Consider the following 15679-nt stretch of genomic DNA (forward strand, 5'->3'; position numbering starts at 1 on the left):
ATTAAAACATTTCACAGAGTATTCACAGTAAATGCTCAATTTTGATTGATTTCTGATTGAAATGTTCCTCATTTCATTTCAAATAGACACCCATAATTTTTTTATATAATCAATAGAATTAATCATTGTACTGCTATAAAACCCGACAAAAATGTTTTATCATATGACCAACAGTGACAAATAACACGTTTCTAAGCTCAACAACGTGGTCAGTTGTGATCATTCATTTAAGGTATTATCAAATTATTCATTATTGCAAATATCAAACATCAGGAATTCACACCTGTGAAATTCATTTTCATTCAGTCCTATTTTTGTTGATGAGCCGACTATGCTAAATAGGGATTTACTCGAGCGTCGTGGCGACCTAGAGGATTTTGAACATTAGATGGTAGAAAGAAAAAAAGGTTCTATGATGTATGTACTTTCAGTGGTGGGGAAAGCGTCTGCAGTTTCTCAAAGATGTAAATAATTTCGTCAGGTGTACTCGAGCGTGTCAGATTAAGATATCGTATATGCGCTACGTGTCTCTGATAAATGAATTCATATTAAACTGACAGTTTGAGTGGTGGGGCTGGCCGTACGGAAGAGTTGAAAATGGTCCAAAAAAAATTTTAACAAGCCTGTCAGATTTTTGGAGGTTATGCTGATTGGACGCAAAGGAAGCTACCTTTCAAGGGACTGACAATTCGGATGTGAGGCAAGGTCACAGCGAAAATGCAAAAAAAATCGTTACTTGTACATACTGGAGCGTGTCAGATTTTCAAACAGATGGGAAACCTCGGTATTGCAGACGTGTTGACCCATTAATCTGACATTAATTAGGGGGGTTTTCATCTCAACTGACAGTTTGAAGATGATAACAAGGCATTTTCTTTCGAAATATTTTCCTTCCTGTACCTCTAATCCTTTCTATATTCATTATGAAAGTCGTAGATAACAAAATTCTTTACAACTTTCTTCTGAAGCAATTTTGCCTACTCTTAACCGTTTTTGGAGTTAAAGGGCGATAAGAGAGAGGAGGTTAGCCACACATGCGAAAGGCCAAGGTCAATGTATAAACCCAGTCTTATGTACATTCATCGCCATATATCTCAAAAACGTTAAAACGTAGAAAAAATTGCTTCCTACAAAATTTGTAGAAAATATTATGCCCTACAACTTTTATAATAAATGCGAAAACAATTTGATCACTAGGAGAGGAGATAATTCGAAAACACTGATTTTTGTGACCTTTATGGTCAAATCTTATTGTTTCGGCTTGCTGAAAGTGTCAGATCATATTTTTCACGTTATTCTTGGATCATTAGCTGGAATATAAAAAAAACACCGCGCGAAGGTATACTTTTCAACATGTAATTGACCACGGTATATCTCAAGCTGACACGCTCGAGTACGTACAACGCTTTTTTTTAATTCTGACAGGCTGTCCCAGAAAATTCCCCCTATTAAAGGGCTAATTTTTGGTAGAGGTACTTTACAGGATTCAAGGTATCTCCCCTTATATTAATCTGACACTCGAATAAATCCCGAATTTCCCTCTTGGGCTCCCCAACTATTTGAGATCACTGTTTATTGGAGTTTTGACAAAATATGCTTGTTTCCTCGAACGAAGATTGCTTGAATCTCATTTTCATTCATAATGTGTGTAATCAAGATGTTAACAGAACAATCAGACTCTTTCATAGGAACCCGGAAAATTTGAATGACACTGAAATATAACTAGGATTATGTTGTTCTAGCGTTGGAGGAATTCTGGGAAAACATAATATGTGTCCTCACAAAATTGATTGAGGACATTAGTTGGAAGGAACTGATTTCAAGAGTAGGAACACTTTTATTTGAATGTTGCCTTTATATTTGTCATCAGTAGTGTTATCAGTATAAACGTTCTACTCGATCCACTGTTTCTCATTTGATTTTGTGATTTACATCATTTCAGTTAATTTACCTTATGAACTCACTTTTTACATATTTTACCATTACTTCATATCAGAATACGGAAGCAGCAACAAATATTTATGAAACGGGTTGTCTTTTCTTCTGTATTATTCATTAAAAATTTTCGCATCCAGAATTGATATTTGTCATCAGAGGACTGTTCGATTTTTGTGATCTTACACAATATACAAAATTAAAATATGAATAACTATTCGTGATATTCAATGTTGGCAGGAAGGTTATGATATGTTTCAGAGACTATCAGTGGACCCAATGAACATACAGGCAAGCACACTGAAACTGAAAGATATTTGTGTAGCACCTCTGTTGTCCTGTTTATTGTTGGTGGTATTAAGGTGCCATCAGGAGCATACTGTGCTTGCCTCCTAGGTGGATGCTGGTACATAGGTATCTGTGCAGCGTAATAAGCTCAAATTTCAAATTTATGGATTTGCGTGCCTCATGATATTCCCGAAACAACGGAAATTAGTTCAACCATAATACTCTCATAATGTTTATTTTTTGACAGAGAGGGACATCCTTTTCAAAACAAGAAAATTCAGGCATACTTTCAACTGGTCTAAACAGCAAAAGTCTAATCAGAGCGATTAATACCTATGCTTGCTCAGCACTGAGCTACTAATTCGGTACATATATTGGATCCCCTCTGATTTAACAGCCTTTCAGAGAAAATAAGAACATCATAACATCACTCTAAAAGCTCAATAGAACGAAAAGAGCTGCCACGACATGTTGGAGGTCGAGAAATTGTTGATTTGTCCAAACGTTTGTCAGGAAATTGAAGGACTTCGAGAATTTTTCCTAAACAAGGCTTCTTCATTCTAACTTCATTAAGTAGTTCGAGATACTGACACACTCATGTCGTTTAAGATGAAATAGGCTCACTTCAAAATCGTCAAACATTCTGCAGGAAGCGAAATGCAGATAGTGATGGCCCACTTTCACATGGGAGGTCAATCATGATTATGTCGACATATCTGCGTCGAACTACTGGTTGACTTCCGGAAAGTTTTTTCCCGAGCCTGGAGAATGAAACTCTGGAACAGGTCGAGCAGTTCAAATACTTGGGAAGCTTCATAAATGCTAGGACTAACCTAGACACGGAAATACACAACCGTATCAACTCGGCATCGCGGGCATTCTGGAAGCTAAAGGTCAGAGTGTTTCAAAATCACGACCTCAATCTGACGACCAAGACAGCTGTTTACAAAGCAGTGGTACTCCCAACGCCTTTTTACGGAAGCGAAAACTGAACGCCCTACAGGCGACATATTAAACAGCTTGAACTAACGCAACAACGTTATCTAAGACAGATAATGCACATCAGATGGTTCCACAAAGTTTCGAATGCAGAAGTCTTGCAACGGGCGAGTGGTACAACAATTGAGACTCAAGTAACGAGGGTCCCACTCAGATGGAGCGGCCACATTCTGAGGATGCAAGACACAAGTCTCCATAATATAGCTCTGTATGGCGAATTGACAGAGGGAGCTCAGAAACCAGGAAGCCAGTATAAGCGGTTTAAGGATACACTACATCAATCCCTAAAATTAGTTAATGCCAATCATTACTGAGAACATCTAGCGTTAGACAGATCACAGTGGAGGTCTTTGGTCCACAGTTATAATGGAGAATCGAGAAGGATACAGCGGCGGCCAGATCTGGTTGGTGACTATCCATGCTCAGAGTGTGGAAGGATCTCTAGGTCACAGTTGGGTCTCTTCAGTCACAGGGGACACACAGTCACAATTAGCCCTAAGGAATTATGAGTCTGTTCTTCTTTTTATGTCTTTTTGTAGATTTATTCCCGGTAACTGGATAGAGCAATGAATGAATGAATGTTTCCCGAGACAGAATGCTTCATCATTGCCACCCAGGATCAAGTAATTTCAACAAGGAACTAGGTACCTATATGAAATATATCGCCGAGAATACCTCAGTGGCGGACGATAAGCTATGGTTATGGCTGTGCGACACATGAAACTATCCAGGGTTTGCCAGGAACAGAGTACGAAAATAGACAGATGCTGCTGCAAAAATTTTACACCAAGAATTGACAATAAAATACCAACTTCTCAGGCCAAAAAAGGTTCCTTATCACAATTACCATACAGATTGGAAAATAATCATCACAAGCTCTACTTGGATGGCAGGGTTCTCACCTTGGAACATAAATACATGGAATGCCCATTGAAGTGCTAAGAATGTATTTGTTGTGGAACACACTTTCGATACTTCTCTATTCGTATTGAAAATTGATGTGACAATGATGTCAGAGTCAACTATCTCAATTGTGATTGGCGACACTAAGCAACTATCTCACTCCAGTCTTTGGACAACAACAAATGATTATTTTCCATTTCTTGTATCATTGTTCTAAGGTCCTCACAGACAAGAAAATCGCTCACAATGAATCTGAGCTCATATTGCTGAATAAAGGTGCCTACGTCTGACGTGACGTGGGACCACGTCATAATGGATTCAAAAATCCATCATGGGGTTTTGCACGGCTTATGCACATTATGCATAAGGATGAGAACAAAACAGTATTCGTCGACATGGCGATTGCAAATAACAACAACCTACTAGATAGGCACATCGAAGAGATTTAGAAATATAGAGACCTCGAGGAACAAACCAAGAGAAAGTGGAAGTTGAAAGATATCAGGACTATCCCTGTTGTCATTTCATCTACAAGCCTGATACCGAAGCAAATTTCAGCTGGTCGAAAATCTCTATTAAGTTATGCAGAAAAAATGTGTGGATGAAAGGAGAACAAAATAGCAACAAAAGCAATTTGATGTTCGAACTGTTCAGACCGGGGATGTTTAGAAGGTATTGGAATACAGAATGCAGAAAGCAGTGTTGATCAGATCATCAGGACTCATGGAGCATGAAAGCTATTTGCATCTCTTTTACTGAGCGACGCTGTAAGGGCAGGATGAAGAACTACCCCAATAATGTGTGAGAGATTTTTTAGTGAGTATCCAAACAACAATTTTGTATCCCACACTCCTCTTCACACTCTTGGAAGGTATCTCTAACGGTTTTTCAATAAATATATGAAAATCAACTGAGAACAAAACTAAATAATATGAGGCAGAAGGAGTTCTCCTATTGAATATTCAAATGATCATATTCCAGTCGTCTGGAATATTGTCTACTTTTATTGTTTCGCGTCTTATAAATATATACATCTTTTCTTTCTACATTTGTTCGTGGAATTTCACTTTTTTTTGGATACATCCATTTGGTTGAACTATTTATTGCTGTTTCTGAAAACATCATGAGGAGTGAAATTAAAATTCAGAACCGATGCTTGTAATCGTATTATTTCTATATGTGCATGTGTTGAAAGTGCATGTTCTGTTGGTGAAGTAAAAAGAGTCTTGAAAGAGATATATACTTAAAGAGTAGGAGTAAGAAAGCAAATTCTGATTCAGACTGTCATAACACTCAAGTTGTTTCAACTCAGTTTATGTTATATTTTGCGATAAATCATTAACGAGTCTTGGTTAGTGTAATATGAATCAATGGGTAGGTGCTCAGCACAAATTGTTCAAAGCTGTAGGCCTTTAGCTGATGCAGTAAGCCCAAAGCTTAGGTATTCTAATTTGCCTTCGCTTTTTCTAATCTCCCATTAGTGTTTATCAGTATTGTCATCGTAGGTCTCATAATCCATTTATTTTAGTAATTTCTCTCATTAATCAGCTTTCTCTTCAACTTTCTGGTAATAATACTGTTACAGCTTGACATTTAAGTGAGGTGAAATAACTTTTGGGGCACTAGTGAAATGGTCAATTATCAAATTATTACTTTCAGTAATCTTCAATTATATTAGTAGCATACCTACATAAAAATGTCAAAAATTTTGTGCTAAGTTCTATAAACGGAAAACGGAAAGATTGGGATATAACAATACAGGTGTGAAATGAAATATGGAACCAAGTAAACATTTTTGAAATGAAGAGGACGATAAACCTACAGGTGACTCACAGCGATGGCCTATTTATCGTTCATGAAAAAGCAATCACAATTTTGCTCTGAAAATTTGCATGTGGCGGTTTTCGACAATGAAATTTTCGCATAAAATATTTTCAGATTTTTGCAACTTTCAGGAACAGCCTACAGTGGGAAACAGCTTACTCCTTGCTTGTTTCTGATGGTACAACTAGTATATCTTATATCGTTAGGTAGCTGATTTGATGGCCATTTCAAGAGTATGCAATTCCTTCGGAAAAAACTGAACGATTTATGAGTTATTGGGATTCTTAAGGGAAAAAGTGAGAGGGGGTCGAATATTTTTGTTGTTGAGTTTTTTTCAGAAAAATTTTTACTATTTTCAATTTTGCTACTCTGTAAAAATTTTTCTATAATTCAGAAGGAGCTGTTTAAATTCTAAATTTTTTTTTTGGTGAAACATATACAGGATGTTCCTAAATTGAACGTACAAACAAAAAGGGGAGATTCCTAAATTGAGTTTAAGAAAAAAAGTCCCATAAACATGAGGTAGCAAACGTTTCGTTTTCGAGATACAGAGTGTTGAAGTTTGAATTTTTTTCAAGTTTTTTTCTCATAGTATCTACACTTCATTCAGATATTCAACTGAAATTTGGCATAGATATTACATTTTAGAGTTCTCACCACGTGACATGGCAATTTCGATAGAAGATCTACAGGGTGATATTTTTTCTGGAACACTGCCACCTGTTCTTCTGCAGAACTTTTTTTTGGTGAGCAACTGTTAATTTGAAAAAATGTAAAAAGAAGCTTTGTTCTTATACTAAACTTTTCGGTCTCTTGTAGTTTTGTCGTATCTACCAACGATTTCGAGAAAAAAAATTATTTTGAACGATTCTCTCGAAATTCACCCTGTAGATCTTCTATCGAAATTGCCATGTCACGTGGTGAGAACTCTAAAATGTAATATCTATGCCAAATTTCAGTTGAATATCTTGTGAAGTATAGATACTATGAGAAAAAAAATTGAAAAAAATTCAAACTTCAACACTCTGTATCTCGAAAACGAAACGTTTGGGACCCCATGTTTATGGGTCATTTTTTTCTTAAACTCACTAAAGGAATCTCCCCTTTTCGTTTGTACGTTCAATTTAGGAACACCCTGTATAGTGTAACAAGGAGTTAATGATTGAAATTTGGAAAAAAATCGTGAAGGTTTTTCAAAATGAAAATTTTCTGTTACTTAAATATTGTAGTTGTTTTTGGAAAAGTTTTTAAATTTTACAACAAACCAGTTGTTCGAGGAGATCCAATGTCGATGTTTAGTTGTTGTTAAAATCCCTAGAGCACGTGTACACGGAATTTATCGATAGCTGAGTGAATTTGAAAGAAGTCGAATTATTGGTCTACGGGAGGCGGGGTTGTCATTTCGATAAATCGCTAACCGTACGAACAGAAATCCAACTATTGTTATGAGATGTTGTCAAGCGTGGTTTGATAGTGCCCAAAATCGAAGAAGAAGACACCTGATGTCGAAGGGGCACAAATGAAGTTCAAGATCGGCGTCTAAGACTTATGGCCATTAGAGACCGATTTGCGACAACTCGATCTTTGGCTGATGAGTGGTTAGGAGAACAAGGCCATTCTTTAACTGTTCGAATGGTTTACCGCCGTATAAGGTCATTTGGACTGCAGTAATATCGATCCCATCTTGTGTTACCTCTTACGGTTGAGCATCGACGGTAACGATTACATCAGGATTGCATCAGGTCGTCTTTTCTGATGAATCTCGATTCTCCTTGGGTGCACATTATGGCCGAAGAAGGGTAAGATGACGTCGAGGAGAAAGACGTGAACCTCATTGTGATATTGAGCGTCATGTACACCGGACACTAGGCGTTATGGTATGGGGTGTTATTGCACATGAAAGTACGTCACCTTTAATCTTAATTCGAGGTAACATGACAGCGCTGCGTGAACTTCGACAAATAGTAAAGCCATATGTTCTCCCTCACCTTAACCGGTTCGAGAATCCAATATTTCAGCAAGATAATGCTCGACCTCATGTTGCCAGAATTAGTTTAAACTCGAAGCGACCCATGTGGATCTTTTGCCATGGCCGCCCAGATCCCACGATCTTAAGCCCATAGAGCATGTTTGGGACATCGTGGATAGAAGGCTTGGAAATTTACCCCAGCCCCCACGGACTGGGCTCTGAGACAAGTACAGGTAGCCTGGGCTAGTATCCCTTAAGAAGAAATAGACCATCTTCTTGCATAAATGCCAAGACGCGTTGGGAAGTTTATAGATAACCGCGGTGGACGAACACATTATTGACATATTTAATAAAAAAAATTTGTAAACCCTTCGTTTTTCTTCTTCAAATTCAATTCAAATCATTTACTGATTGCTATACTATATATGTTTTATTAAAAAACTCTTTCTGGGTGTTGCAGATTCTTTATCAGTTATTATATTTTTACACTGTTTGCTGTTTGAACCGGAGAGGTCAGAGTTTTCATGAGAAAATCATTGAGTTGGATGAATCGAATCCATCGAAACTATGTAGGAAAAAAGGGGAGGTTCCTAAATAAATCCTAAAAAAAATTAAAACTTTCAGAGTTATCAAGGAAAACAAGAAATAAGTAAAAACACAGAAGAAAACTAAAACTTGATGATCCGATCAATAATTTTGACATTTCATGAATCGTTGAGGGATAACAAACAGTAAATCAGATACAATTACTCGATGAAATGTCATAATCAATAATTCCGCACTAACAAAAATATGGCATCATTGTACAGGGTGTCCCAAATTGCTTGATTTTGGCTGTTTCTACTTTTTCGAGACTAGATAGGTGAAAACGTTGAAAGAAGTCCTGAGCTCGATTTTCCTGAGAAGTACATTAGTGGAAACCGTTTCTGAACTATTGAAGCTTTTTCACTGAGAATACGAGACTTTACTGAAGTCCCATCTGGTTGGTCTCGTGGGCATCACTAATTTGAACAAGGGTTATGTGCTGGGACTACCTACATCAAATCTTTTCCCATTATGTTGAAGAATCTCATTATATGTTGATCAATTCAATTATGAAAAGATATACCGGGTGGCCCCCCCCCAGACGCGGCGCTCATTTTGAGGGAGTAAATAAAGATATGTATTTTGAAAATCTTTTCTTGTGGTGTATGTTGGGTGTTCAAAAGCACAAATTAAAATTATTGTCATTTATACAGGGTCAAAATATAGACCAAAGTTACACTTTTTTAAATGTAACACCTGTATTTGACCTAAAAAATGGAATGGTAAGCTCAAATTATGATGATTTTCTTCAGATCACTTTATACCTTAGAAGGACCATCTACGAGATAATGGCGAAAATGGTTTACTAGTTTTGAATTAAAAATCGAAAGTTACTCTATCGAATAAACTATCAGGTTTAAATGTAGGAAAATTTTATGAAGATAGTTTCGAAATTAATTTTTATGTTCAACGAGATATAGAAATACCGGGTGTGCCATTTGAAATAAGAAAGTTTTCGATGATTATTTGTAGTTTATGTTTGAGAATTAATTATGATCACTCTGTATATTCCAGAGTGGAAAATTTCTTCTATATGTAGGAGTAGCCAAATTATCTACTCGAAAAAATACTGTCTGTATCGCTAGCTTAACTAGTTTCTTCATTAATTGCTATTTGAAAAAACTCCATATTTTCGACTTTTCGCCATTATCTCGTAAAGGGTGCTTCTGAGCTATAAAATAATCTGAAGAAACTCATCATAACTTAAGCTTGCCATTCCATTTTTGACGTCAAATATAGGGTGTTACATTCAAAAAAGTGTAACTTTGGTCTATATCTTTGTTTTCGAAGACTCTGTATATATGACAATAATTCAAGATTGTGCTTTGGGACATCCTATACACACCACAAGAAAAGTTTTTCAAAATATCTTCATTTACTCCCTCAAAATGAGCGCCGCCTCTGGGGTGGGCCACCTGGTATAAATGAATTGAACCTTTCAAATATTAATTCATAAAAATTAGTCAGACGCCACCGATCATATAGTTTTGCCTATAAGAAATACAGGCAGTTCATATCTCGGTTAAGGAGACAGTCAGAGCCAATAAATGTGGCGTATCTAGAACCAGCTTATTCTTCTCTTGAGTATTCCTCCCTTCTCCAATGAAACACCCTGTATACTGATGGATTTGATCGGTAGAAAATTGTTTGCCTACTGTGAACTGAAAAATCTGTTCATTTCACATTTTTGTGTCAACCAAAAATTATTTCACCCATTTATTATGTAAAAACCGACGATGCGTGTAAGCATAGCTTAAACTTAAGCGAATACAAGGCAAAATACTTACGTAGACTTCCTCCCATTGACTGACGTATCGTACCAGCCGAGAGAGCCGGAGTAGTCTAACCAAAGAGAGCAACTTCGCAAGTCTAAGGATACGCAAGGCACGCCCTGCATGTAAAATTTGAAAACTATCGCCATAATCCTGAAACTGAGATATTTCCATTGTTAAGTTTGGGATGTGACACGATATAGTATGAACCATTGCAACCTCACACATTTATAAGTGATCAAATCCAAAACGCCACACTTTATGTTTTTATGTCGAGCAATATACTGCTTCACAAAAATTATGGAAGTTAAAAAATGTTGTGAACGTTTCAAAAGTTGCCGATTCTTTTTTGACTTTTGAGGTCATAAGAAACACTTTTTTCCTTTGCCATTTTCTCCAAATCGGCTCGGTTTGGAAGATATAGGCTGTTGAAAAGCCATAAAAATGTTATTTTCAGTTCTATCTCACAAACGGTTTCATCCATAGTTATGTCTATGGTTTCACCAAATGAAATGGATTTCGGGATGTAGTTTTTCTACAAGCGTGCGCGTTCAACCTTTTTCCCGCACGCATTTCAAGTTGCAAAGAGTCACTTTCCCAAAAGGAAATATTATAGGGTAAATTAAATTCTATCATATCTCTATGCACCGAAAGCCAACGATGAAAAACCCATGGTAACTACATACAGAATTACGTCATTATATATGAATTAATCAAATGATTTATGATCTGTTTCGTTAAATGGATATATTTATACAAGGTGATTCATAATTATTGGGAGATATCCTAAGAGCAGATTGTTTGAACCATAATATGGCGATAGGACCAAATAGGACTCAATAAAATATTGCTGTGGAAAAAGGATAGAGGGCGTTAAAGTTGAATTTTTGTTTTAATTTTTTGCTAATAATTTCACTGTATTTTTTTTTCATCCGTTTTCAGGAAATACACAATTGAACAGTTCGGAGCATCGGAAGGGGATTTGAAGTAACGATTTATTTATTTTATTTCGACGATAAAGCATAATTAAAAACAATGTAACATAAAAAGAATAAACTTAAAGTAAATGTTTTACGTGGCGTCCTCCGACTTCTATGCCTTCTCTAATTCTTTTAATAAAGGACTTTCGAACTTCGAAGAAAATATTATTCTGTCCCCTTGTAAAAAATTCAACTTTAACGCCCTCTATCTTTTTCCACAGCAATATTTTATTGAGGTATATTTGGACCTATCGACATATTTTGTCCAAACAATCTGCCCTTAGCCTATGTCCCAATAGTTATGAATCAACTGTATATTTCAAGCGCTTGTAGAAAAAATATTGTTCCTAACTCTTGCGGAAAGTGTCTTGCTCGCACTTGATAGGAAAATAACTTTTTTCATTAATTTGATGAATCTTTTCCGAACACAAGATATCACCCTTGTCTACCAGTTTTCTTATTATGACCACTACGTGCCATAAAAATACCAAAAAATTAAAGAATCCAACTCTTGGAACTATGTTGGACTCTATATGATGAATATTTGAACGTGTTGTAAAATAAAAGTATATTATTTATATTTTCTCGTATATTGCGGCGTTTTCAAATGCAGTTTATAGTTTTTGAGATATTCGTAAAAACCTATTCAGGAACGTGGCTTTTTGAGTTGAAAGATCCCAGGTTTTAATCGCAAATAAGTCGAAAATTATTAATTTTATAAAAGAACACTAAAATACATTTTTGCTCTGCCTCAAACCACTTTTGGGGGTTACTTTGACTTTAAATATATAGTCATTTAGATTGCTCATAAATTAATTAAAAACGAGAAGGAACGACTTTTTTGGGTGTAGACTTTGTCAAAAAATGTACAAAAAATAATTTTTAATAGATGTTTCCTGACAACCCAGGTATAAACTTTACTGTGTCCCAGTATACAGAGTGAGTCTTTGACTCATACAAATATTATAACAGTAGATTTTTGAGGTCAAAAGAAACACTTTTTTGTACCATTTTTTTCTGATTCGGACCTGATAAAAAGATAAAGCCCTTTTAAGTTTTCCTAATGAGCTGTGACACACCTGAAAAAACAAAATTACCTTCAGAATAACTAGCAAAATCTGTGGCACTACACATTTATGAATCTTTTGAACAGTATTCAGCCAAAGCACCTAATTTTTCAAATTTCACGGAAACTTTTTAATTTTTGAACATCAAATTACTCTAAAACGACGCATTACATGAGGAAATATGAAGAAAACTTTTATATCACAAAATGTTCAAATATTCATTAGATAGCGTCCAACTTAGTTTCAAGAGTTGGATTTTTTGTATTTTTAAGGTACGTAATGGGCATAATGAGAAAACTGGAAGAAGTAGGTGATATCTTATGTTCGAAAAAAATTCATCAAATAATTGAAAAACTATAGCCCTGAATTAATTTCATTCCATAGAACTGTTTGTGAGATAGAACTAAAAATAACATATTTTTATTGATTTTTCACAGCCTGTTTCGTTTCTTTTAAATAAAGCCGATTCGAAAAAAATGGTAAAGGAAAAAAAAATTTCCTAGATCAATTTTTGCAGAGCCAGATGCCCTCTAATATGAAGCATGTCAGCTTCATTTTTGTAAACACATTCATCTCTTACAATCCACTACACTCACTGGTGTTTTTTTTTCTAAGCTCTTAGAGACTGTATCTCATAAACATGCTCAATTATTGCTCGATGTTAAAAATTGTGATGCTCTTTATCAAAAGAATATATACATTGTGATTCATTGGTAAGTACGCGTAAGCTAAGGGTAGATGGATGACACTGAGGTGAGTCAGAATAACCTATATTCGAAGCATCTGTCAATTTCTTCGATTACCCATAACTTTCGAACCACTCTATATATTCTGATAATATTTTGTACGTTTATTCTCTGCAATTCGCTTTAATCCAACATCGATAATTATCATTATTCAGGCTCATTCAGATTGTGAAATATTGAATGTTATAACGTTTTGGTTTGATCACTTTTCTGCATTTATGGGAGTTTACTTACTTGATTGAATATTAGAAATATGTAATCTAATGGGATGGACGAAATCAGATCAAGGAAGAACCACGTCCTCAAATAATGTTTGGCTATTAGTTTAGGATCTAGTATCACTTGTTCTGCATTATCTTGTTGCATTATCCCTGAAATATAATTTCTTCATGAGCTTAACGTATACTTCAATAGTACCTATCTAGAGAAAATTCAATTAGTGCAATGATAAGAAATACCAAGAAACTGGGCAATTTCGTTACCTACGAGTTCATTAATTCATTTGTTGTAATGAGAAATAGAATTGGAGGTTTGAATGAAAAATCTGAAGAGATCGAAAAAATATATAAGGAAACTCAGACAACATTTGTTTATCAAAAGCTTAAGATTTTTTTATTAGATATCATTTGACTCCTTCATTTTCATATATCGAAATTTATGATAATCAACTTGCATATATACGATATTTTCGAAGATGGGGCTGTTTTTCGACAGAAGGTAAAACTCATTTAAGTCCGTAAGTCATTACATTAAAAATTGTCCATATAAAATATTCAAAACGGCTGAGCTACAACCCCTAATTCGATAAAATTTCATTTCACGAAAGAAGGACATGAACATATGGTCGGACAATGAATAGTTCTGTACTTCCGAATCAATAATTAGTTGTATCAAGACACTTGAAAAAAATTGTTGTATCGTGCGATTTAAGGTGCTGAAAGGGTAGAAAATGGGGACAGTTCATTGAAAGTGCCTTTTTTGACAAAGTGCTATTATGTCTGCACTATTTCATCCCCTTTTTACGACGATTATTGGAAGGTTCGAAAAAGAAGAAGATTATGATGACCATTATAAAAAAAAGGGAATAATTCAGATCGAAATGAACTATTTCATAAAATCGTTTAAGTTACTTAATAATGAAAAAAATTCGGCAACCTAAGTTCAAAATCATTCCCACATAAAAATCGAACATATATCCCAAAGGAAACCATATGGTTGAGTCTGTCATCACGAAATAAGCTTTTTTCCCATTGTTTTGTGATAGTTTACAGCCTCACCTTTAAGTACACCTTGTCCGTTTGAAAACGAAACAGGTTATCGAAAACCTGTCAATTTTTGATTCGAGGGAGACAACTTCTGAGATCAAATTAGGAAACGTGTCTTTTACTCTCAATATTACATGAAAGGGATTTGTATACTGAAATCAGCATATTCAATTTTTTGTCATTTATTCAATCCACTCGTTTTCGAAATATTTACATTTAGATTTTGAACATCATTAATTTTTCTTCCCAGCATGTCGTATAAATCCATCGATTTTTTACATATTTATTCTATAATTTTGATGATAAACCTGCTGTGCTGTAGAATTTTTCAAAAGAAAAAAGCCAATATCCTCTGTATTTTTTGTTAATATTTAATATTGATAGTGTACTAATTCTGGAAGTATATTTAGTATTTAGGGAAGCCACCCAGAACCTACATATACATATCTAGGTAATAATTAAAATATAATATTTTCTTAACGGTATTATCATGATAGTAAAAAAAATGTGAAGTAATTCTTACCTGTTCTAAAATTGACAACAATATCGATGAGGAATATCGTATCCGATAAACAATTGAATGCTATCCACCGCGTGCTCAAATCATCATTGAAAAAACTTATAGCTACAGGTAAAATAATCAAATTTGCGACAAGCAGCAGTAGCATACACAGGTCCCAGTAAAACCTGAAAAAGAAGAAAAAAATTGTTAGTATCGTATCCCCATTTCTTGTGGAACTATATCTTTTATTTTCGAAAAAACTTATTCTTATACATGTGAGTAAACTTGAGCAATTGAAATGCTATTCTGATGTGGGTGCATTTACTACCCGAAACATTACTTTTTATGTTTGAATCTTGAAAAAAGTCGTTAAAATTGCCTCGGAATCAATAAAATATATAGAGGGTGAGTGTTTGACTCGTAGGAATATGTTAACAGTTGACTCTTGAGGTCAAAAGAAACATTTTTTTCTTTCACCATTTTGTCCGAATCGGCTCGGATTGAAAGATACAGGATGTTGTAAAACCATATGAAAATTATATTTTTAGTTGTATCTCACAAACGGTTTCATTAAATAAAATGAATTTCGGAATATAGTGTTTCATTCATTTGATAAATCTTTTTCGAACACAAGATATCAACTACGTCTTCTGCATGGTTTTCTCATTATGACCATTAAGTCTCACAAAAATCAAAATTGTTGAAACTAAGTTGGATCTTCAGATGGGTGAAGGTAAAGTTTACTTTCACCCACCTGAAGATGCCTTTGTGATTGCGAAACACATGTCGTGGTTTAAGAACTCATTTTGTAAAAATCGTATAATCTGTTTCAAGTTGAAAACGA

At 35.1% G+C, this 15679-nt stretch overlaps 1 protein-coding gene across 5 annotated transcripts in view; it reads right to left on the bottom strand.

The window, feature by feature from the left end:
* LOC123308282 (potassium/sodium hyperpolarization-activated cyclic nucleotide-gated channel 2) overlaps positions 1 to 15679 on the bottom strand; it is a 364375-nt gene that overhangs the window by 58727 nt on the left and 289969 nt on the right. For all 5 annotated transcript variants that reach the window (XM_044890874.1, XM_044890876.1, XM_044890875.1 and 2 more), the window contains 3 exons: positions 14857 to 15020; positions 13303 to 13439; positions 10291 to 10434 (listed from right to left, as the gene is read on the bottom strand). In XM_044890874.1, coding sequence (XP_044746809.1) covers positions 10291 to 10434; positions 13303 to 13439; positions 14857 to 15020 — 445 coding nt within the window. The remainder of the gene's footprint in view (positions 1 to 10290; positions 10435 to 13302; positions 13440 to 14856; positions 15021 to 15679) is intronic.

This window comes from Coccinella septempunctata, chromosome 2, assembly GCF_907165205.1.
Source record: "Coccinella septempunctata chromosome 2, icCocSept1.1, whole genome shotgun sequence".
Taxonomy (NCBI): domain Eukaryota; kingdom Metazoa; phylum Arthropoda; class Insecta; order Coleoptera; family Coccinellidae; genus Coccinella; species Coccinella septempunctata.